At 41.7% G+C, this 25,356-nt stretch overlaps 1 protein-coding gene across 3 annotated transcripts; it reads left to right on the top strand.

The window, feature by feature from the left end:
- The first annotated feature begins 895 nt into the window (after positions 1–895).
- LOC114888684 (myosin-2) lies at positions 896–25,174 on the top strand. Of its 3 annotated transcripts, none has more exons than XM_029210965.1 (38): positions 896–1,099; positions 1,189–1,332; positions 2,846–3,002; positions 3,968–3,995; positions 4,079–4,193; positions 4,280–4,372; positions 5,001–5,064; positions 5,182–5,280; positions 5,739–5,842; positions 6,511–6,649; positions 7,297–7,415; positions 7,504–7,653; positions 8,759–8,929; positions 9,056–9,365; positions 9,831–9,910; positions 10,769–10,856; positions 10,948–11,065; positions 11,715–11,838; positions 11,927–12,063; positions 14,119–14,374; positions 15,931–16,173; positions 16,287–16,463; positions 16,546–16,691; positions 16,775–16,865; positions 16,951–17,340; positions 18,491–18,617; positions 19,316–19,434; positions 19,576–19,772; positions 20,499–20,682; positions 20,764–20,929; positions 21,032–21,156; positions 21,324–21,632; positions 21,719–21,922; positions 22,251–22,376; positions 22,467–22,637; positions 22,721–22,825; positions 22,945–23,040; positions 24,894–25,174. In XM_029210965.1, exons 1-38 carry the CDS (start codon positions 896–898, stop codon positions 25,044–25,046), a joined length of 5,829 nt encoding a protein of 1,942 aa, XP_029066798.1. In that variant the 3' UTR covers positions 25,047–25,174. The 3 variants fall into 3 exon arrangements, with proteins under 3 accessions (XP_029066798.1, XP_029066799.1, XP_029066800.1); XM_029210966.1 differs by having other exon boundaries at positions 9,056–9,361; positions 9,833–9,910; XM_029210967.1 differs by having other exon boundaries at positions 4,079–4,179; positions 4,260–4,372.
- Positions 25,175–25,356: the final 182 nt, after the last annotated feature.

The raw sequence follows: 25,356 nt of genomic DNA on the forward strand, positions 1-25,356 counted from the left end.
GAAGTAGCATCCTCTGCTAAACCTTTCATTCTACTGATGCCACCGGCAACCTGCTGACAACGCAGAATGGGGCAGCCGCAGCCTGCCTCTTTTGGAAGGAAATGTGGAATAGCAGAGGGAGACTTTAATGTGGAAGAATGAGGATAATGTCTGCTGTGGCTTTTATCCTCAATTAGTTTAACTGGGTTAAACTGATTAACTGGATTTAATATGCAAAGAAATTATGTTAGAGAAACTCTACTAAGCACCCAGCTAAAAAAAAAAAAAATAGTAAACAAAATTATAATCCGACCCCCCCGCCAAATCCATTGAACATGAGCACTTCTAGCTGAACATCTCACGGAGAACATAAAGTTCTCTTACATTATATGGCAGGAAATATAATTCTCTTGCATTATAATAAATGACATTTTATATCTAGTAGCCTCAACTATTTCAATTTGCTTTCTCAGTCATTATTTTAACTTTTCTTTTTCAAAGTGTCTTCACTCTGTCTCATGGGTTGTGGATTCAGAAAGGCAATATTATAATCCCTATTCTAAAGATGGAGACACTGAGGCTCAGAAAGATCAAGTGCAACCCAAGATCACAAGCTCCTTAGCAGCATGCGAGGCCACCACCCAGCCCTCTTATTAGAATGTCATTCTTGAAGGATGAAAGAAGAAAAAAGCCACTGTGTACAATGCTGGGTACACAGTGACCCCTGATGCCTTTGAGTCCTTGTAATATGTTTGTTTCAATAACTGTAGCATGGAGTACAGTGCACCTGCCTGATGGAATTTTCAACTGGGCCTATGAAATATCATCAAGATAGAGATTTATGGATATAGATGACAATCCGGAATCTCTAGTATGAAATGTTTCATCTCCTTTAGGACCTCTGAGTTCAGCAGCCATGAGTTCAGACCAGGAAATGGCCGTTTTTGGGGAGGCCGCTCCTTACCTCCGAAAGTCTGAAAAGGAGCGCATTGAGGCCCAGAATAGGCCCTTTGACGCCAAGATATCTGTCTTTGTGGTCGAGCCCAAGGAATCCTTTGTCAAAGGGACTATCCAGAGCAGAGAAGGTGGGAAAGTGACAGTGAAGACCGAAGGAGGAGCAGTGAGTAGAGTCCCAGGAGCCAACCACATTCTACTGATTATTTTGTGTGGTCACTCAGTTGACAAACAGTTACCCTTCCTGTTTACCAGACTCTGACAGTGAAAGATGACCAAGTCTTCCCCATGAACCCTCCCAAGTTTGACAAGATCGAGGACATGGCCATGATGACCCACCTGCACGAGCCAGGAGTGCTGTACAACCTCAAAGAGCGTTACACAGCCTGGATGATCTACGTGAGTGCCCCCCACCCCCAAAGTGGGCTTTATCACTGGACCCTGTCAGCCCATTATAGTATAAATGGGTTACAAGTAGTGACTCATTGCGCTCTCACTAGTAATGTAACTAGTTAAAAGGCTCACGGTTGCTGCTGTAAGGCTCAACCCAACAGCTGGCACGTAATCCTTTGTCTTCTCATCCAAAGCCGGGCAAGGCCGTTGTCCACAAGGACTGGGTTTGCCAGAGAGCCCGTGAACAAACGCTAGAGCAGCTACTGTTTATATCTCAACCACGTGCTTACATCTCCCCTCATCCCCATTCCTGATGCAGAATCATTCAGAAGGAAAATATAAACTCATGTATTAACACTTAAAAATAATGTTTCTAAAGACCAATTTTCACTCCTCCAAAATAACCACAATTTGTATCTCTGTGTTCTGGTCCCTTCTGTGTGGAATGCCTCTTCGATGAAAACTTCCCAACTTCCCCAGGCAAAGTTGGATGTCGTGTCCTGTTGTTTCTGTCTCTGCAATAACACTGACAATGTTTTTCCACCATCAGTCATTTACGCGTCTGTCTCCTACATAGACTGAAAGCTCCTCAAGGAACAACATCTCATTTACGTTTCATTCTTAGGGCCTTGCAGAGGCTTTGCACATAATACAAACTCAGTAGTACTTTCTAATTGAATCTATTATGTTAGGCTGACATTTCTGTATAGGGTTTTTTTGTTTTTTGTTTTCTGGCCGTACCATACGACTTGCACGATCTTAGTTCCCTGACCAGGGATTAAACCCGCGCCCCCTACAACGGGAGCTCAGAGTCCTAACCACTGGACCGTCAAGGAATTCCTGTCATTTCTGTATAGTTTAGCTGCTGCTACTAGTCAGCTGGACAACACCTACACAAGTGTACCTGGTGTTTAGAGTCAGCATCCATTCTGATTGGTTGGTGCTTATCCTAGACCAGTTGTCAAAGATTTTGGAAATCCGTCTGTTGTAATCATAACGTATTTACATCATTTTGTGTTCTGTATCTTTATAACTCAGTAGTATTTTACAAATATTTCCCCAGTATTGCTGCATACCTTCATGTGTGCCTTTTTAAATGACTGGATCACAGTATCTTAAGAAGATTTTTCATATTGTTGAGTACTTAGGTACCAAATTTATGTTTTTATGAATTTGAATATCTTAATGCTACAAAGGAAATATATGCCCATTTTCTAAACTACAGTAAAAAATGTCTTATACTACATTTAAAAAACCCCAAAACTTTGGAGCTCCTGCTATGTGAAAATCACTGTGACAAATCCCAAAAGGAATAATGAGAAGTCTAAGCTATAGTCCCTTCCCTCAAGGATTCTGCTGTCTTGTTGAACCTTTCAACTAGTTTTCATGCTGATGCCTTGAAAACGTGTAGAGCACTTAATTAAAGTGTTCCTTTTAGTGAAAATTCATTTAATGAGTTAATTGCACAAATCACAGGAAAGGTGTTCGGCTAGTTATTCTTTCTTACTCCCTTGCATAGACCTACTCGGGCCTCTTCTGTGTCACCGTCAATCCCTACAAGTGGCTGCCGGTGTACAACCCTGAGGTGGTGGCTGCCTACCGAGGCAAAAAGCGCCAGGAGGCCCCGCCCCACATCTTCTCCATCTCTGACAACGCCTACCAGTTCATGCTGACTGGTGAGTTGGATGTTTTGTGCATCTTTTTAGAACAGAACCATAGGAGAAAGAGACTCTACCCGTCTCAGCACACTCTTTGAGGTGGTCCCCTAAATGCTATTGCCCTTTGCCCAGAACCAACCTAAACACACTCCAGATTTTAAGGTGTATCTGGTATTAAAACAGTTATACCGTACATCTTATTCCTAGAATATTGTCTCAGCTAGGTCAGTCTAAGGTACAAAGGTACCCTGGGGAAAGGGCTGAAAGATTTCCCCTTCAGAGAGAGTAAAACATCAAAATGAACTTTTCACTTTCCCTAAAAATATGACTAAGGCCATGATTATTTCCAAAGCTACCACCTTTACCATATTTACTCCTTCTCATGCACTAAAAATATCTCTAATGCCTATTTTTCATTACTTCTTGTACCTACAATAAACGTGCTACTAACTTGTCATCTAAATCCACCTGAAAACCCCAAAGTCCACTTTCAGTGAGTATTTAGTGGTGGAGTATAAAAAGAGAAAGTCTGCAGCTTCTTTGCAGCGCTCTGTTTCAATGCAGTCTGTACACTAACGTGCGGCAGGGCTGGGCACAGGGAGCAAGAGAGAGCGGTGCTGGCAAAGGTGCTAGGCCTAGGGCCGCCAAGTCCATGGGGCTTCCCTGGTGGCGCAGTGGTTGAGAGTCCGCCTGCTGATGCAGGGGACACGGGTTCGTGCCCCGGTCCGGGAAGATCCCACATGCCGCGGAGCGGCTGGGCCCGTGAGCCATGGCCACTGGGCCTGCACGTCTGGAGCCTGTGCTCCGTGAAGGGAGAGGCCACAGCAGTGAGAGGCCCGCATACCGCAAAAAAAAAAAAAATACTAAGTCCATGCCATTTTATGTACTCTCCATTTACAAATATTGGGTTGGCCAAAATGTTCGTTCAGGTTTTTACGTAAGATGTTAGGCAGTATTGACCTTCCTTAATTTCTCTTTTGTAGACCGTGAGAATCAGTCAATCCTGATCACGTAAGTAGATTTGATGCTTTCTTTTCATGACTGCAATAGCTACCAGCTTTGGGACCCCTACTGACTTGGTTTTTATTTGACAGCGGAGAATCCGGGGCTGGGAAGACTGTGAACACGAAGCGTGTCATCCAGTACTTTGCAACAATTGCAGTCACTGGGGAGAAGAGGAAGGAGGAAGGTTCTAGTGGCAAAATGCAGGTGAGTCTGATTGCCACGTCAGGATCCAAGCTGTCAAGTAAGAAACTCCCGAGCCCCACATGTGAGGACTGCTCTTGCCTTTGCAGGGGACTCTGGAAGATCAAATCATCAGTGCCAACCCCCTGCTGGAGGCCTTTGGCAACGCCAAGACCGTGAGGAATGACAACTCCTCTCGCTTTGTAAGTCTCTTGGACACTATTACAGACACTGCTCACTGGTCAAAATTTATGGGATGTTTGTGAATACATTCTCTGAGTCTTTTTCATTCCATTCTAATTTAATTATATTATACCATGGCTCTTTCCTTTTCCTCTGAGCATGTAATAACATGGATCCAAGTCCTGTCTAAAAAGATATATGACCCGGGCTTCCCCGGTGGTGCAGTGGTTGAGAGTCTGCCTGCCGATTCAGGGGACACGGGTTCATGCCCCGGTCCAGGAGGATCCCACATGCCGTGGAGCAGCTGGGCCCGTGAGCCATGGCCGCTGAGCCTGCACGTCCGGAGCCTGTGCTCCGCGACAGGAGAGGCCACAACAGTGAGAAGCCCGCGTACCGCAAAAAAAAAAAAAAAAGATGTATGACCCTATATCTGAGTTCATCTTTCACTATTTACAATTATCCACAATTTTTAAAATTTAAAGATAAAATTATTTGACCTAAAAAATAGGAGATACACCTTTTTCTACCTGAAACAAATTGTCTCTGAATTGATTTAATATTAAAATGTTAGCACTTCAAGTGTTTTGAGTTTCTCAAAGATTTGATATGATTCAAAAACAAAGTAGTAATGTTAATTTTTCTTTCAAGGGTAAATTCATTAGAATCCACTTTGGCACTACAGGAAAACTGGCTTCTGCTGATATTGAAACATGTAAGTGCTTGCACATACCTTACAATAATTTGTTTCTTATGACCTATAATATTGACTAAAATTTGCATCTCATATGAATTTTTACATTTTTCCTCTTTGTTATTTATTTCCTTCCAGATCTGTTAGAGAAGTCTAGAGTTACTTTCCAGCTTAAGGCTGAAAGGAGCTATCATATTTTTTATCAGATCACATCAAACAAGAAACCAGAACTAATTGGTAAGAAACGTCATAACTCCTTTCCAAAATTACTACACCCGCACCTAGCAATGCCTGGTCCAACTCAGTGTTCCACGATGGAATTTTGTCAACTGTACATATTGTCTTGATTTTGAAAACAGCTTTGTAAGTTTGGTAAAAATTTATGTGTGCTCATTATAAAAATTCAAAGGGAAAACTGAAAATAACACTTCCAAATCCTATCACTATGAAAATAATCACTATAAACACTTGGATGAATATCATTCCAGTCATTTTCTGTAGATATATCTTTACAAATAGATACATACATACAGTAACTGGAATCACAGTTACATGCTCTTCCGTAATCTCTTTTTTTATTGGGCAATAACATATCATGGCTTTTTCCATCCTAGTGCCTTAGAATTTGTCTAGAAATCTGTTATTTTAATGAAGAGGATATTTCTGCTTACCCTTTCTCTGTTCCATGTACTTAGAAATGCTTCTGATTACCACCAACCCATTTGATTTCCCATTCGTCAGTCAAGGGGAGATCAGCGTGCCCAGCATTGATGATCAGGAAGAACTGATGGCCACGGATGTAAGTAGAACACAAGAAAATTAGAATGATTATTTGGGGTCAGAGCAACGGTCCCGCCAGATAAATCCTCAGTTTCTCGTAGAAATCACAAAAGAAGGTTCAAAGATGGGCGTGGATGTGCCACCTGGAGTCAACTGAAAAGACCGGGATGTGCCCCTGCAACATCTCACTTTCTCATGATAGTCTTTTAAAGAGCTATCCTTTCTGAATTTCCCTAAACCATTTTTTTTATAATCTACTTGCATTAAATCCATACCACCTCTCAAAATAATAAGTTTACTATCCTTGTTCTCTATTTTAAGTTTACTTTTTGCATCTTCAGAGGGTATGCGCCTGTGATTCCAATGCTCTGTGCTGGCTTCCAGTTGACTAGCTCCCTAGACACCCAATCTAAGGAGTTCCTTGCTCCCATCAGTACTGGTAGTTTCCTCAGTCTGACCAACAAATCAGGAATTATCCAAATGTGAACTACTAATAGTAAACATATTAACCTGACATAAGTTTACATAATAGTAAACATATTAACCTGATCCAGGTTATGGATCATAACCTGACAGTTATAGTTTACATAATAATATTAACCTGATCCAGGTTATGGATTAAACATATTAACCTGATCCAGGTTATGGATCATAACCTGACAGTTATTCTATTGGTTGTGTTGGCAGAGTGCTATTGATATTTTGGGCTTTACTAATGATGAGAAGATCTCTATCTACAAGCTCACGGGGGCTGTGATGCATTATGGAAACTTGAAATTTAAGCAAAAGCAGCGTGAGGAGCAAGCGGAGCCAGATGGCACTGAAGGTATCAACTGAGTCATCCACCTGACTTCATGTTTGTTTGAAAATCACACTCTTTTTAAAAAAAATTTATTTATTTAATTTATTTTTGGCTGCATTGGGTCTCCGTTGCTGTGTGCGGGCTTTCTCTAGTTGCAGTGAGCAGGGGCTTCTCATTGCAGTGGCTTCCCTTGTTGCAGAGCACAGGCTCTAGGCACGCGGGCTCAGTAGTCATGGTTCAAGGGCTTAGTTGCTCCGCAGCATATGGGATCTTCCCAGACCAGGGATCGAACCTGTGTCCCCTGCATTGGCAGGTGGATTCTTAACTACTGCGCCACCAGGGAAGCCTGAAAATCACATTCTTAACTTGTTGCCCTTGAGCTTTCCTGGGAAGACAAATTCATTTCCAAGAATTGCATTTGAAAGTATATCTGTGTAAGATATGTGCGGCATGGGTATTAGACATATGTCCCTACAATTTCTGAAGTTCTTTAGGGAATACTACCCATAACCAAGGTCTTGAACTTAGTGAAAAAAATGGGCAAGAATACTCAAAAGGATATTCTGAAAACACTGCACAAAATGCCTGTAGCTTAAAAATTTTTTTTTTTATTTGAGGAAGCGGGTTGCTTTGGGCCATAATAACATCATTCTATCCCCTCTTCCTTTCAGTTGCTGACAAGGCAGCCTACCTCCAGAGTCTGAACTCTGCTGACCTGCTCAAAGCCCTCTGCAACCCCAGGGTCAAGGTCGGCAATGAGTACGTCACCAAAGGCCAGACTGTAGAGCAGGTAGGTACATAATTCAAATTCACAGCCAGGGATGCAAGCATTTTATGGTCCTCTATGAACCTCAAGGGATACACCTTTGTCTTTCAAGGTGTACAATGCAGTGGGCGCCCTGGCCAGATCTGTCTATGAAAAGATGTTCCTGTGGATGGTCACCCGCATCAACCAGCAGCTGGACACCAAGCAGCCCAGGCAGTACTTCATCGGGGTCTTGGACATCGCTGGCTTTGAGATCTTTGATGTGAGTTGGTAGTACGTTGCTAAGGGGTTTTTTACAGTAAAGCAATGGAAACATCAATAAGAAGAAATCTGTGAATATTATAACCTTTTATTACCAATGTCAAAAAGTTATGCTAAAATTTAAAAGACAGTGATTGGGCAGCTAATCATTTATTGTAGTGGCAATCCCACTTCTATGAGAAACAAGCTACTTAATGAGGACTCTTTAACTTGCTACATGATCCAAAGGGAGTTGGGAATTAGGTTGTTGTAGTGAGGGGTTTAAAAATCCCACAATGCAAAGTGGAGTTAATATAAAAATAAACCTGTGCAGTGCATAATATGCTCTGAATATATGGTAGGGAAACCATTCAGAAACACTTAGGCAGATAATAAGAACTGAGAAAAGGTCAGCAATTTAGAGTCAGCATTAATAAATTCAATGCAAGGAACTCTTAATTCTCATCAATGTGGTATGGGATAAAAACTCATGTTTGATTATAAGACACATTTTTCCTGCTTATAGTTTTAAAGAAGTTTATCTTTTTCTAATTATAAATGCAAAACTTAGGCATGGCAGAAATTATGGAAAATGAAGGAAAAGGAGTCCATATTAATTCTACTATTTATATCTAGTTAATGTTAACATTTTGGCTTTTAAAAAATATAAGTGTGTGTTAATATACTGTACATAATATTTGGAATCTTGATTTTTTTCGCTTCACATCAAAGAGTAGGGGTGGCAATTATCGCTCCCTTGCAAAGCTGACCATGATGGCTTCCACACAACAGACCCCTCCCAGTCAGCTTCTAATGGTTTTCAAATTAGCTGTTAAATGAGTCAACAGAAAATGCAGAGGATGATGGGAATAAACATGGAACGATTAAGTAGGAACTCAGAAAAACACCTGAGTCAGTTTAAGCAAGTGCAAGAAAGGAGAATTAATAATGATGATGATTTAGGATTTTGTATAAAATGGCAGCAGAGAAAACCAGTAGATTTCACAGCCCCCCAAGGACTTTGATACCCATAATCTAAAGGCTATTCTACATTTTTAAATCAAGAAGCCCTATATCTTAAACTGCTCAATTTGCTAAGAGAAAAGTAAACGCATCCGTTTATTTAGTTCAACAGCCTGGAGCAGCTGTGCATCAACTTCACCAACGAGAAGCTGCAGCAGTTCTTCAACCACCACATGTTCGTGCTGGAGCAGGAGGAGTACAAGAAGGAGGGCATCGAGTGGGAGTTCATCGACTTCGGGATGGACCTGGCCGCCTGCATTGAGCTCATCGAGAAGGTCCGTTTCAAGTTTTGGAAACTATGTTTTGCGAGAACTAAATTATTCACTGCACCTTGTTTAATTCTATAGACAAAGAAGAATGCTTATATAGAATTGTAACTTTGTGTTGTGGTCTGCTTCCAGCCGATGGGCATCTTCTCCATCCTGGAAGAGGAGTGCATGTTCCCCAAGGCCACAGACACCTCCTTCAAGAACAAGCTGTATGACCAGCACCTGGGCAAGTCTGCCAACTTCCAGAAGCCCAAAGTGGTCAAGGGCAGGGCCGAGGCCCACTTCTCACTGATCCACTACGCGGGCACCGTGGATTACAACATTGCCGGCTGGCTGGACAAGAACAAGGACCCCCTGAACGAGACGGTGGTCGGGCTGTACCAGAAGTCTGCAATGAAGACTCTAGCTTACCTCTTCTCTGGGGCTCAAAGTGCTGAAGCAGGTAATGCTCAAAAAAATCCCAACATGTTCTCCTGATATTACAAAATGTGATGTTAGATTGAGGCTAGTGATATCATAGCCTAGGCTGAAGTGTTGCAGGGCCAAATCTATTGTGCCTCCAAGTCCTGAGTAAGTAGGCTGCATTGTGATTATACATTCACTCCAGCACTGATGGAGGCCCTACTGCAAAGAGCCAGAAAGGAACTTTCAACATCTCAACCAATGAAAAGGCTTGGCTTCTATGATTCTCTCCTGCTTTTTCCTCCATATCTGCTGGTTATTGAGTACCACTGAAAAGTGGATGCAAACTTAGTTGACACATAAGATTCATTCAGGCTCAAACAGAGAGGTCATCTGTGTTGGAAAAATGCTCCATGTGAGCACAGAAATCAACAAATAGGCAAGAAATAGCCCTGTCAATTCAAAACTATGTTTGAATGACACCTTTTCTTATTTTTTTCTCCAGAGGCGGGTGGCGGTGGGACTGCCAAGAGAGGTGGTAAGAAGAAGGGCTCTTCTTTCCAGACCGTGTCTGCCCTTTTCAGAGTAAGAAAGAAACTGTTTTTGACACTCTTGTTATTTTGGGAATTAGTTTTTAAAAGCACAAAGCCTTCTCTCCACAAGTCATTTAGGAAAGGACTGACCTTAACTAATGGCTTCTGTTCATCTAGCTTTGAAGAGAAGAGCTTTAAATTACTCAGAAATTATCAGGTCATCTTTCACGCTAAGCCAAATAATAAAAAATATTTTATAGGAAATGTTATAAAACGTAATGCTCTGCTATGCATAATCTAGTTGAGTCATGCAAATAAGCAATGGCATGTGCTCAAAGAGACTAAATCATCAGTAGGACTAATGAAAATCTAACAGCTAGGCCTTAAGGAACGTAATATGGTATCCATGTTCATAATCTAGTCAATTCTCAATTTAACTGGTAGGATTGTTCCCCTTATAGATAATCTTTATGCCCTAGAAGTTGACAGAGTTGGAAAGGGGAAGCTATATTTATGAGAATAAGTCCAAATGTAGTATAGGCTTGTATTTCCTTCCTGGAGAACCACAGAGTTTAGTAGAAGAGTGACCATTCAGGATGGGGAGGCAATGGCTTTGTAAATGTATGTGGGTGGCCAGGGACAAGGGTAGGAAGGAGGACGGTGCTTGCATACACTGAGAAGAATCACTTGACAGCCTGCTTTATATGTGTAACTCCTGCCAACTCAAGTGGAGAAAGAGGTGTGGAGGAGGAAACTGCATCTCAGGAAAAGTTTACCAAGGTGGTACCTTAAGTTAAAATGGTCCAGAAGGATCATTCAACTCAGCCATGGACATTGATTTTATAGACATCACCACATGCTCATAACCATGTCTAAATCTCAGATAACAGGATTTTCCCTGATTTCACAGGAGAATCTGAACAAGTTGATGACCAACCTCAGGAGTACCCATCCTCACTTTGTGCGGTGCATCATCCCCAATGAAACAAAAACGCCCGGTAAGAAGTTCTGGAGTGGAAGCACAAAGCATGACTGCCATACCTCCTTTTAACAAAACTCTGTAGTGAAATAAATATGGGTTTTTTTTAGGGGCCATGGAGCATGAGCTTGTCCTGCACCAGCTGAGGTGTAACGGTGTGCTGGAGGGCATCCGCATCTGTAGGAAGGGCTTCCCAAGCAGGATCCTGTATGCAGACTTCAAACAGAGGTCAGACTCTCCTAATTATGGTGTTTCCTGGAGTTTAGTGTAAATATATTTAGTGCAAGCAAAACAATTTAGTGAAAAATATGCCTTTGTTATTTTTAATTTGCTACAGAAAGTAAAAAATTATAAGCCTCAAAACACCTTTAAAACACAGATATACCACATCCTAAGCACTCTAGAGACTTTTCACTGGATTTACCATGCTCCTGGCTTAGCTCATAGATGTCTACATTAACGTCAATAATTATGAGAACAACCATTTTTGAGTGCTTTATATGTTTGGATTATTTCATTTAATCCTCCCAAAACCTCAGTAGAGAGAAGCACTACCAACAGCAAATGCATCCAGCAAGGATACTATGTTACATTGTGTTGCTCATCTACACACTAACGGGAACAAAACTGTAGAATACTTTCCTGAGAACAGGGTCTGATGAGGCAGAAAGGAAAGTTGCAACTGTGCAGGAAGGTAAAATGGAATAAAAATAGACAGTAGATACTAGATTGACCATCTATGTATACAATGTCCTTCCTGTGAAGAAAGAATAATTGTTTTAAAGCTCTGGGTTTTTTTTAATGGATCATTTAATACTTAGCTACTACTAGTCTCATCAATAAACCAAGTTTTAAAAAACTATATTTACTTTACCAGATACAAGGTATTAAATGCAAGTGCAATCCCTGAAGGACAATTCATTGACAGCAAGAAGGCTTCTGAGAAGCTCCTTGGGTCCATCGACATTGACCACACCCAGTATAAATTTGGTCACACCAAGGTAATAGTCTCTATGGCCCACCAGACACTATGCCTGTCCCTTTGGAGTTTATGTAAAGTTTCTGATCTGCAACTCTGCCCACGCACAGGTCTTTTTCAAAGCTGGCCTTCTGGGGCTGCTAGAGGAGATGCGAGATGACAAGCTGGCCCAGCTGATTACTCGAACCCAGGCCAGGTGCAGAGGGTTCTTGGCAAGAGTGGAGTACCAGAGGATGGTGGAGAGGAGGTATACAAACATATTGCTTGTCTACTCACATCCTTCAGAAGCGTATTTGAGGTGGCTTACAGTTAAGGCTCAGGTATGATAAGGCCACCAGAGTAAGAAGGGATGAATAAGAGTCTGATGCTGAAGTGGAGATATACATGTACCCGAAAAGTTAGGGTAGGAATCATCACCACAGAATACATCGAATGCTCGGGTAAAAAATAAAAAAGAGGGCTTCCCTGGTGGCGCAGTGGTTGGGAGTCCGCCTGCCGATGCAGGGGACACGGGTTCGTGCCCCGGTCCGGGAAGATCCCACATGCCGCGGAGCGGCTGGGCCCGTGAGCCATGGCCGCTGAGCCTGCGCGTCCGGAGCCTGTGCTCCGCAACGGGAGAGGCCACAGCGGTGAGAGGCCCGCGTACCACAAAAAAATAAATAAATAAATAAAAATAAAAAAGAGAGGGAAGCATAATAAAAAAGAGAGATATGTAGGTCTTATCTAACAAGAGAAAACATACCATTGAGTAAGCAGAGACAAAGTGTTGCCCTAGCATTTGGTTCTAATGTGAACTTACTGGGTAGATCATTAAATAAGATACACTGAACTGCATAGCAGACAGTATTTTCAACAGTGGTTTTACTCAACATGCAGAAACAACTTCTCCATCTGATCGTTTCTATTACTGAATTATTATGATTTAAATTATTAAGGGCAAAATTGGTGAAAAATATTTTTTCAGTAAGTTAATACAATTTCACCGAGGTACCTGGCTTTTTAGTGATCTAATTTGATGCAGGGACAGAGTTCTAAGACTACGAGTCAGGTGTCTCAAACTGCAGGACGCATATGAACGGGATCCACAGGGAGAAATGCATTTTATATTGCCACCTGTATATCCATGCATACATGTATGTGTGTGTAAATATATAAATAATTTACATGGAACAGATTTTTCTATCACCTGTAGTTCTGCTAATATCTTTTACTGTATTCTATTTCATTAAAAATAATAAGTTTGGTCATGAACCTATATATATATTTATATAGAGAGATATATGTAGATACATATAGATATATATTGGGGCAATTAATTGCCCATATATGAAGGTAATTAATTTTTTAAAATAATTTAGATTAAAACAAATGTGATGAGATTAGAGTAGAATGCAAAAATCATACAACATTAAAATATAAAACCAGAGATTTTTCAAAGAAATTCTGAGTTTTTAATGAGTCCCTTTATCCCATGCCCCACATCCCTGAGGGGTCTGGTTCCCCCTTCACTGCTCTCAGTGGCATTCACGTAGGAAAGTTTGCAAAGCACTAAAGCAGAGCAGTACTTCTCAGAGGGTGGTCCTTGGACCTACACCATCAGCATCTCTTGCAAACTTGTTAAAAATGCAAATTTTAGACCCCACCTCATATCTGCAGAATCTGAATCTCTGGGGAAAGGGTCCAGGAACCAGTATTTGATGAGATGAGATCATCAAGACACTAGATGAGGGACTTCCCTGGTGGCGCAGTGGTTAAGAATCCGCCTGCCAATGCAGGGGACACAGGTTCGATCCCTGGTCTGGGAAGATCCCACATGCTGCGGAGCAACTAAGCCCGTGCACCACAACTACTAAGCCTGTGCTCTAGAGCCTGCGATCCACAACTACTGAGCCTGCGTGCCACAACTACTGAAGCCCGTGCGCCTGGAGCCTGTGCTCCACAACAAGAGAAGCCACCACAATGAGAAGCCTGCGCACCGCAACGAAGAGTGGCCCCTGCTTGTCACAACTAGAGAAAGCCCACACGCAGAAACGAAGACCCAACACAGCCAAACAAATAAAATAAATTAAAAAAAAAAGAGGTTAATGACTCTTATGCACACCAAAGTTTGTGAAGCACCAACGTAGAGAAAGGAATGATTAATGAGTCCTTGACCACCATCCCCAAATATAATTTCTTTCATCTGTGCTTTTGAAAGTAGGTGAGGAACATGGTGGAATGCAGAACCTCCAACTCTCACTGCCAAGATTTCATCTCATTTCATCATCCACACAGTATCTAATTTGCATCAATTAAATTTCAGGGAGTCTCTCTTCTGCATCCAGTACAACATCCGAGCCTTCATGAACGTCAAGCACTGGCCCTGGATGAAACTCTTCTTCAAGATCAAGCCCCTGCTGAAAAGTGCGGAGACGGAGAAGGAGATGGCCAACATGAAGGAAGAGTTCGAGAGAATTAAAGAAGAACTCGCCAAGTCAGAGGCAAAAAGGAAGGAACTGGAAGAAAAGATGGTGTCACTGTTGAAAGAAAAAAATGACTTGCAGCTCCAAGTTCAGGCCGTAAGTAGTGGTATCATCCTGTGCACTGCTAATCAGGACGCAAGCGCTACGACTCTAGCCACAACTAGAGGCAGGGAGTTGGGTAGTCAGCGTGAGAGACACTCACTGGAGGGAGAAGGTTAAAGCACTCTGATGGTACTAATGAAGTCCTTATTCCTTCATCGCCCAATAAGTGCCCCCAAACCAGAACCAGGGCAATGAGCTAGAACTGACCATTTTCTTCCATTCTGTACAATTTCATCAAACTACAGGGTTTACAACTTCTTTTCCCTATGAAGACAGTCCTTGAAAGTGATTTTAACATGAAGCTAGCCCAAATAAAATATTAAGGAGAGGATAGCATGGAGAGAGTGATTTGTTTTCTCTGAAACTTCCCTGAACTTCTAGATGTCTATATGTCTATGGGTCTTAAATCACAGCTGTATAGCTGACAAATGACAGTATTCTACATCAATTTTTATTGAATTATTGTTTTTGATCTCCAAAACTGAGATTTGCTCTTTCCAACCCATCTCCACAGTCAGTGCCGTAGCACATCACACCCGGGTTGCTGCATCAGTACCTAACTTGCCCTGCCTACCCCCAGCTCTCTCCCTCATCCAGCCTGCGGCTACTCCCAAACCAAGTATTTTAGAATTGCTTCCCTCAGCTCCGGAATGGAATTGATGAGACTGTCTTTCATTTGGAGTCTGGTATAATTTACTCATCACAAAATCGTATGTTCTTCCTGCTGATTAAGATTGGTCTCTTCTGTCAAGTTTGGGCAGTGTAATAATTCCTTCTTTTAGATTACAGAAGGGAAAAGAGCTGTTTTTCTGTCCCCACCCCTTTCAAATCTATCCTGAATTCTCTTCTCTTGTCCCTAGATAATCACTTAGACTCTGTCCTACACCACTATACTCACTACCTGGCTATATGCAGCACATTTTATTCTTTTCTGTATTCAGAGACTGATATGGAGGCTCACTGATGAATGTATCTATCAATTTCTCTCTCATTTCCTGTCCACCCCCAACCCTCTTAAGTAGAAACATAGGTTGCTAGGAATTTCTTGATCACTGTATGCCTCAAATAGAATTTACAGCACCTTAACCAGGATCATCCGCCAAGACTACAAAGGGAAATAATTCAGCGGCGGCTCCATCCAGAATTTCTCCCACTGGAACCCTTTCTCTCCTCCTGATCCTTCTCCCAATATATTCATTTCTACAAGACCAAATCCTACCCATTCTCAAAGCCCAACTCAAATGCCACTTCATTCATGAAACCATATCTGATACAACTTCTCTGATCTCTTATGTCACTAATTGGTTTCTGAATTAATGGTAGCTTGTTGGGGTTAAGTTTTCTAATCTACTGTAGAATATACTCTTCTAAAGGAACAGGACAATATCTGATACATTTTGTTTTTCTCACAATGTGAAGCGTCCTGCATCACACACAGCAGGTGGTTCATAAAAGTTTAAGCCAAAGAACCAATAGTGGTGATTTACACTGTTATCATTGTGAAGTACTTCATTCTTACTTCCCAGTTTTGATTTTGTTGCCAATTCAAGGAAGCTGAAGGCTTGGCTGATGCAGAGGAAAGGTGTGACCAGCTGATCAAAACCAAAATCCAGCTGGAGGCCAAGATCAAGGAGGTGACTGAGAGAGCTGAGGATGAGGAAGAGATCAATGCTGAGCTGACGGCCAAGAAGAGGAAACTGGAGGACGAATGTTCGGAACTGAAGAAAGACATAGATGACCTTGAGCTCACACTGGCCAAGGTTGAGAAGGAGAAACATGCCACAGAAAATAAGGTAGGAAACGTATACAAGGAAAGTTTACTTTTTTATTATTATTAGGGAATACAAGCATAAAACTGAAGCCACCGAAATGTAACATGTAATGCAAAGTGTTTTTACTTCCTAAGGTGAAAAACCTCACAGAAGAGATGGCAGGTCTGGATGAAAACATCGCAAAGCTGACCAAGGAGAAGAAGGCCCTCCAGGAGGCCCACCAGCAGACCCTGGATGACCTGCAGGCAGAAGAGGACAAAGTGAACACTCTGACCAAAGCTAAAACCAAGCTAGAGCAGCAAGTGGATGACGTAAGTCTAGGATTATCAAGGAACTTATTTTCTTTGAAAGGAAGCTAAGCAATCCTTTTGACTCAACATTATTTGTATTTAGCTTGAAGGGTCTTTGGAGCAAGAAAAGAAACTTCGCATGGACCTAGAAAGGGCTAAGAGGAAACTTGAAGGTGACCTCAAGTTGGCCCAAGAGTCCATAATGGACATTGAAAATGAAAAACAACAACTTGATGAAAAGCTCAAAAAGTAAGTATGAAAGGATTGCTTATGAACTTGCTTCCAATGTTGCATATGAACTCAACTATTATCCTTTGCTACTTTGCAAAAAGGAAAGAGTTTGAAATCAGCAATTTGCAAAGCAAAATTGAAGATGAACAAGCACTTGGCATTCAACTGCAGAAGAAGATCAAAGAGCTGCAAGTAAGTTCATATTTCCATCAGTCTGGCTCAAAGAGGCACAGTTATGACATAAGAAGGCTAAAATTGAGCTTTTCCCCACTGGCAGGCCCGCATCGAGGAGCTGGAGGAGGAGATCGAGGCAGAGCGGGCCTCCCGCGCCAAAGCAGAGAAGCAGCGCTCGGACCTCTCCCGGGAGCTGGAGGAGATCAGTGAGCGGCTGGAAGAGGCTGGCGGGGCCACTTCGGTCCAGATTGAGATGAACAAGAAGCGGGAGGCCGAGTTCCAGAAAATGCGCAGGGACCTGGAGGAGGCCACCCTGCAGCACGAGGCCACGGCGGCCACGCTGAGGAAGAAGCACGCGGACAGTGTGGCCGAGCTGGGGGAGCAGATTGACAACCTGCAGAGGGTCAAGCAGAAGCTGGAGAAGGAGAAGAGTGAGATGAAGATGGAGATTGATGACCTTGCTAGCAATGTAGAAACGATCTCTAAAGCCAAGGTACCGCAGTCTGAGAAATTGTTATTAACAACAGTGACCCTTTATGTGCATGTCACAGTTTGCACAGGGCCCTTTACACACAACATGTCATTTGTTCTTTGTAGTAATCCAGGAGGTAAGCAAGAAAGATGTTAGTATCTGTATTATTTCCACTTAATCATATGAAGAAACTAATATTCAAAGAAGTTAATAAGCACATCGGCCCCATGACACTACTAACAAATGACAGCACCAGCAGTGAGCATCGGTTGTGAGTGTTCTCTTGTTCTCCACCTGGAGAACACAGGTCTCCAAAATTCTCAATTATCTAATAAGCAAAGTTTCATGGTACATAAAAACAATCAAGTATTTATAAACATGCTTTTAGAAAACGTGCCATTCAATTCTCACAAAATCTTAAATTTAGTATATGATCTTTAAATTTTTTATTATAGGCATACCTCAGAGATACTGCGGGTTTGGTTTCAGACCACCACAATAAAGCAACTATCAAAATAAAGCAAGTCACACAAATGTCTTGGTTTCCCAGTGCATATAAAAGTTATGTTTATACTGTTCTGTAGCCTATTAAGTGTGCAGTAGCATTATGTCTAAAAAATATATACATCCCTTAATTTAAAAATACTTTATTGCTAAAAAAGTGCTAACCATCATCTGAGCCTTCAACGAGTCATAGTAGTAACATCAAAGATCACTGATCACAGATCACTGTAACAAATACAATAATGAAAAAGTTTGAATATTGTGAGAATTACCAAAATGTGATGCAGAGACACGAAGTGGGCAAATGCTATTGGGAAAATGGCGCTGACAGACTTATTGGACACAGGGTTGCCACAAACCTTCAATTTGTAAACAAACAAACAAAAAACAAAAAAAAACATACTATCTGTGAAGAGCAGCAAAATGAGGTATGCCTGGAGTACTGAACAAAGCTTCACAATTAGCTTTTTAAAAACCCCAATGTATAGTTTCAACTTAGGACAGCAATCATAAAATATATAGAAAAAATTCTAATATATCGTATTACATATAAGAAAATTTATTTTATATGTCAAAATAAATATTTTTCTGTTTTAGAAGAAATTGCAGCCATAGCAAAATATTATTAAAATGTCTTCATTTGCTTCTTCTACTTTTTCTCTCGCAGGGAAATCTAGAGAAGATGTGCCGCACCCTGGAAGACCAAGTGAGCGAGCTGAAATCGAAGGAGGAAGAGCAACAGCGGCTGATCAATGACCTGACAACTCAGAGGGGACGCCTGCAGACAGAATCTGGTAACTCTCTCCTCCATGAGGCCTAAAAGTGGAGATGATGTGGTCAAAAACAACTGATATCGTGATGTGAGAGCCTAATAAAAGCAACTGAGAATATGTGTGATTCACCAAACAGCTCAGGCTCTCATCCTACATGCAAGGTCACTTGGGGACAATGCTGGAGATGAAGACTTCCATAGGACTGGGTCAAGCTCTGCTCCACAAAGGCCTTGAGGATTTGGTCACATGGAGGGGATGCTTGGTATCAGGAGTCACTCCAGCATGGGTCCAGGGCTTCTGTTTTAGACTTAGACTAAGCTTCTTTTTATCTAGATCAGAGTAAACCAAATTCCTGAATAGGGCAATGGATAACCCAGTCCCTCAAATGTCTTATGAAACAGGGACAATGTAGAATTAGACATTTTAGCTACCGTCTTTGACAGTTATCAACAGGTTTTGCACGATATTATATAACCCTGAAAGAATCAGTTATGGAGAGAACAAAGAGAATTTAAGCTGTATTTATTCATTCAGGTTAATATGTAAGTTTCACCATAAAAATGAGAAATTTGACGTTAGCATGAAGGTGTCAACAGAGAATTGAATCATCTGAGTACTCAACTGGAAGGCGGTGTTGAGAGTTTAAACTTATTTCTAATATGGGCTTGCAAAACTTTTTCTTTGCTTTAAAAAGTGGTGCCATTTCTTTTGCTTATCAGGTGAACTTTCACGTCAGCTAGATGAAAAAGAATCTTTGGTGTCTCAGTTATCAAGGGGCAAGCAAGCATTTACTCAACAGACTGAGGAATTAAAGAGGCAACTTGAAGAGGAGATAAAGGTAACTATCGTTGTAAGACTCATTTTTTTCCCCTAACCTGACCCTAACTGGAGTCCATTACACCAACTTTAAAAAGGTTTTGAAACTTAATAATTAAACAATTAAATATACAGTAAAAAGAAGGTGTAACTACCTCCACAGGCCAAGAGCGCCCTGGCCCACGCCCTGCAGTCCTCCCGCCACGACTGTGACCTGCTGCGGGAACAGTATGAGGAGGAGCAGGAAGCCAAGGCCGAGATGCAGAGGGCGCTGTCCAAGGCCAACAGCGAGGTGGCCCAGTGGAGGACCAAATACGAGACGGACGCCATCCAGCGCACGGAGGAGCTGGAGGAGGCCAAGTGTGTGCACAGATAGGAGAGAATGTGCAGAGAACACTGGATGTTGAATCAGAGAGATACAACCTTTGAAGATTCAGTGAATTAGCTCACAAATGTTCATTAATTAGCTCCTACTTGCCAGGCACTATCAGGCCCTGAGAATAAGACATGAATAAAGCAAACACCATCACTACCCTCCTAGCCTCAACTCTAGGCTAGGAAACAAAGGAAACAAAGAATAACAAGTAATTATACAGATAAGCAGCCTTATTGCTGGTTGTCAAGCACACCAAGCTCATTGCTGCTTCAGGTATTTGCAGTTGTTGGCCCCTCTGTGTCTGGAATACTCTCCCCCCAGATCTCCCTCTGGCTCACTCTGACTTCTTTTAGATCTTGACTCAAATGTTACCTCCTCGGAGAGGACTTCCCTGAGTATCCAGAATAGTTGGCCATGCCATACTCCATTTTATTTTCCTTCACTGCACTTATATCTGCAATATGTTGTTATGCATTTTCTCACTTGCTTATTGTTTCTCACTTGTTTGGAAGCTTCACGAGGCAGGGACCTTTTCTGTCCTGTTCACTGCTGTGTACTCAGCATCTGGTTCATAAAAGAAGCTCATCAGTATTTGTTGAGTGAATGAATGGATATTTTTAATATGAAGTTCCCCGTACTTTTCAGCATGGTAATAGTTCATAATTCTTGGTTTGGTTCACTTCTTTCTACAAACATACATAATCTTCAAGGAAGAAGCTGGCCCAGCGGCTGCAGGCTGCTGAGGAACATGTAGAAGCCGTGAACGCCAAATGCGCTTCCCTTGAGAAGACGAAGCAGCGGTTACAGAATGAGGTCGAGGACCTCATGCTCGATGTGGAGAGGACAAACGCTGCCTGCGCAGCTCTGGACAAAAAGCAAAGGAACTTCGATAAGGTAGTTTCTACAGCAGCCTCTGCTCTCCACCATTGTCCTCTATCCTTTCCAGGAGGTAACCACTCTTGGTGGGTGTTTCAGGTCCTGGCAGAATGGAAACAGAAGTATGAGGAAACTCATGTCGAGCTCGAGGCCGCTCAGAAGGAGGCCCGCTTTCTTGGCACTGAGCTGTTCAAGATGAAGAACGCCTACGAGGAGTCCTTGGATCAGCTAGAAACTTTGAAACGAGAGAACAAAAACTTGCAACGTGAGTCCCTTTCACTTTCAATAATTTTCATGCCTTGGAGGAACCTTCCTCTTATGTCCTCTGTCTCATCAAACCTCTACCTGTCTTTTACCCAAACAACAGAGGAGATTTCTGACCTCACTGAGCAGATTGCAGAAGGAGGGAAACATATACATGAACTGGAGAAAATAAAGAAACAAGTGGAACAAGAAAAGTCTGAAATTCAGGCTGCTTTAGAAGAGGCAGAGGTACATGTCAAAAATGTGCATTGTAAACAGATTCCAAAAAAAAAATTAGGACTAGCCACATATATTGAACAGAGAAAGAAATAACACAAAATTAGTGGAAGGAACATGTGCAGAAAAACTTCTGAATGCTTCCATTCCCTGCTAATGTCACCCCTTGCTGTCATTAGGCATCCCTTGAACACGAGGAGGGAAAGATCCTGCGCATCCAGCTGGAGTTGAACCAAGTCAAGTCAGAAGTTGACAGGAAAATTGCTGAAAAGGATGAGGAAATTGACCAGCTGAAGAGGAACCACATTAGAGTCGTGGAGTCCATGCAGAGCACGCTGGATGCTGAGATCCGGAGCAGGAATGATGCCATCAGGCTCAAGAAGAAGATGGAGGGAGACCTCAACGAAATGGAAATCCAGCTGAACCACGCCAACCGCACGGCTGCTGAGGCCCTGAAGAACTACAGGAACACCCAAGCCATCCTCAAGGTAAATGGGCTCAGGAGATGGTCCCAGGGCAGTTGGGGTGACTGCAGCCCTGAGAACAAGGTGTCTCAATGATGTTCATTCCACAGGATACCCAGCTCCACCTGGATGATGCTCTCCGGGGCCAAGAGGACCTGAAGGAGCAGCTGGCGATCGTGGAGCGCAGAGCCAACCTGCTGCAGGCCGAGATCGAGGAGCTGCGGGCCACCCTGGAGCAGACGGAGAGGAGCAGGAAGATGGCGGAGCAGGAGCTCCTGGACGCCAGCGAGCGCGTCCAGCTCCTGCACACCCAGGTGAGTATAACATAAAAGTAAAAAATACAGTGGACTGAAAATGAAATTCTTGCTCAAATCTTAGTACTATCTAAAAATGTATTCATAATGTTTTATGGAGGTTAAAGTTTAAAATATCTTTGGATTAACAATATTTTTGTTCATATGAACTGTGACATTCAGAGTTGACTGTCTTATAAAAGTATATGGTCAACTCAGATAATTTATGGAACAAGAAGGGATACTAATTAGTTACCTTAATTAATTAGTTTGTGGGTTCATTAGAACATTGGACATTGTAATTTTGCTCTCATGTACTCAGTATTTCTAAATTTGATATTTTAACCAGAACACCAGCCTGATCAACACGAAAAAGAAGCTGGAGACAGACATCTCCCAAATCCAGGGAGAGATGGAGGACATTATCCAAGAAGCTCGCAATGCAGAAGAGAAGGCCAAGAAGGCCATCACTGACGTGAGCAGAGGGCCACACGGGGGTGGTCAAGTTAGAATCTTGATGGGCTGTCTCAGCTCTCTCTACTGGTTTTGTTTTACTGCTAATTAGGCGGCCATGATGGCCGAGGAGCTGAAGAAGGAACAGGACACTAGCGCCCACCTGGAGCGGATGAAGAAGAACCTGGAGCAGACGGTGAAGGACCTGCAGCACCGCCTGGACGAGGCTGAGCAGCTGGCCCTGAAGGGTGGGAAGAAGCAGATCCAGAAGCTGGAGGCCAGGGTGGGTCTCTCAATATCTATCTATTTCCATTTGTTCCCAATGCCTTACTGGATCAAAGTTCTTAAAAGCCTACTCATTCGCAGGTGCGTGAGCTGGAAGGAGAGGTTGAGAGTGAGCAAAAGCGTAGTGCGGAAGCTGTCAAGGGCCTGCGCAAACATGAGAGGAGAGTGAAGGAACTCACCTACCAGGTACAGCAACTGTTTTTATCAGCTAAACACTCCTTGCATATACAGGAAACACTCACATGAGATGATACAACAGTCATGTGCTTTTGAAGTAAGGCCCTGTGGTTTTTATCATCTTTCAGACGGAAGAAGATCGGAAAAATATACTCAGGCTTCAGGACTTGGTAGATAAACTTCAGGCCAAAGTGAAATCTTACAAGAGACAAGCTGAGGAGGCTGTAAGTATCCTTAAGACAGAGGGAAGGGAGAAGTCCTCTCTTAAGAAAAATTAATAAATAAATAATTAGATTTACTATTTACTTCTTGTAGTAAATAAGCTGTTTGCTTCATAGAAGACTGTGTACTTCTTAAAAATGTTTGCATATTTTTAACTCATTGCTTACTATTTGTAATATTAATAGATTGATTTTTAAAGTTAACCTTCAACCCACAAAGAAACCTCAAAAAATTTCAAAGCAGAAATAATACAGGCCACATTCTCTAGCCACAGTGTGATAAAGTTGTAAAGTAATGACAACATATAAACAAAAATTTCCGAGCACTTAAATGTTAAAAAACTAACTTTCCTAAAAAACATTTGGATTAAATTAAATAAAAACATAATTACTGAATGATTTTTAACTGTAAATAAAATTTCAAGGAAGAAGTCTAGAATTTATAAGTCTAGAATGTAACCAAAGCTGTCCTTGAAGGACAATTCATTGCTTTATATGCTTTCATTATGAATCAAGAATTTTAAAAAATGAAGAAAACTGACAGTCCAATAAAGAAATCATAAATAATAATAAAATAACAAAAGTAAGAGGTGTTGATAAAGATAAAGGTAGAAATTAATGAATTAGATTAGAGTATTCTATTTTCTAATTTGATAATCTCACTAACATCTAGGGAATTAATAAAATAAATACACTTATAACTAGATTAATCAAGGAAAAAGTGAGAGAAAATACAAACTCACAACATTACAAATGAGAAATGGGACAAACCATACAGGTAGAAAGGTTATTTTTAAATGTAAAATATAAATCTGTTAAGACAGTTAAAATCTTAAAGAAATAAGAGAATATAAATTATTAAGTTGGCTGAATAAGTTATTTCAGAAATACTTCTGAAACTAGACTCAGGTCCAGATATGTCTTTCAAAATTTCAAGGAACAGATAATCCCTGATTCCAGAGCATGGGAAAAGATGAAAAGATTTCCAAATCATTTTAAGAAGCTTGCATAACCTGCATACCAAAACCTGTCCAAAAGAGAATAGGGGGGAAGATACTAAAGGCAGTTTTATTCATGAGTATAGTTATAGCAACCCTTACTTTTATTAAGGAGACTGTCGGGACTTCTCTGGCAGTCCACTGGTTAAGACTCTGTGCTCCCAATGCAGGGGGCCTGGGTTCGATCCCTGGTCAGGGAACTAGATCCCACATGCATGCCGCAACTAAGAGTTCACATGCCACAACTAAGGAGCTCGCCTGCTGCAACTAAGACCCGGTGCAACCAAATAAGAATAAATAAATATTAAGGAGACTGTCCATCAGTGATTAAATAGGCTTAATTCCTACAAAGTAAGGATTACTTAATATTAAGGAGTCTGTCAATAGAATCATTACATCCAAAGTAGGAGAAAAAAAGTGATTGTCTTGAAATGTGCCAAAATGATATATGATAAAATTCAACATTTATTTCAATATAAAGAAGGTATTAAGAAATTCATCCTAATGATAAAGAATATCTAACTCAAGCGAATAGTCATCTTCCAGCAAGCATTAACAAGCATGATTTTATCCTTGCCCTCTGCTCTCATATTTTTCTTACTCTAATTGTAGTACATATTTTTTTTCCACCTTTTGGTTGCAAAAGTAGAGTTGCGATTATTTATGAGACATGAAGCCCCAAATAAATCATAAAGTTAATTTTAATGATAAGCAAAATTCAGAAGGTAGTAAGACAATAAGGTTTCCCACTGGGTATTTTAACTTTTCTGCAGATGGCAAGTCCTTTCTTCCCTTAGGCCTACAGAGTCTAGAAAGATGCCCGGTATGGGTGCCTTACAATTCCATTTTTATTCTCAGGAGGAACAATCCAATACAAATCTATCTAAATTCCGCAAGCTCCAGCATGAACTGGAGGAGGCCGAGGAAAGAGCTGACATTGCTGAGTCACAGGTCAACAAGCTGCGGGTGAAGAGCCGAGAGGTTCACACGAAAGTCATTAGTGAAGAGTGATCATGTCCTGACGCTATGGAATGACTGGAGAGAAGCACAAAATGTGAAGTCTTTGGTCATTTCTCTCTGTAATTATTGTCTATCCTGCCCTACTGCAAAAGAAATAAAGAGCGTAGGGCACTGTGCAAGCAATATCCTTAGACTGGTCTTTTCTTTTCTCTCTCTCTTCCTGAAGCGATGTCAAAACTTGAATAATCAGGGCTTCCCTGGTGGCACAGTGGTTGAGAGTCCGCCTGCCGATGCAGGGGACACGGGTTCGTGCCCCGGTCCGGGAAGATCCCACATGCCGCGGAGCGGCTGGGCCCATGAG

This window comes from Monodon monoceros, unplaced genomic scaffold (genome assembly GCF_005190385.1).
Source record: "Monodon monoceros isolate NGI ecotype Baffin Bay Population unplaced genomic scaffold, NGI_Narwhal_1 Super_Scaffold_9, whole genome shotgun sequence".
Classification (NCBI taxonomy): Eukaryota; Metazoa; Chordata; class Mammalia; order Artiodactyla; family Monodontidae; genus Monodon; species Monodon monoceros.

Bases quoted from the DNA above. Each gene is read 5' to 3' on its own strand.
- LOC114888684 (XM_029210967.1), top strand. From the start codon at position 896: ATGAGTTCAGACCAGGAAATGGCCGTTTTTGGGGAGGCCGCTCCTTAC. The intron at 1,100-1,188 runs GTGAGTAGAGTC...CCTGTTTACCAG, and splicing joins TGAAGACCGAAGGAGGAGCA to ACTCTGACAGTGAAAGATGA. The intron at 4,180-4,259 runs GTGGCAAAATGC...CCCACATGTGAG, and splicing joins GAGGAAGGAGGAAGGTTCTA to GACTGCTCTTGCCTTTGCAG.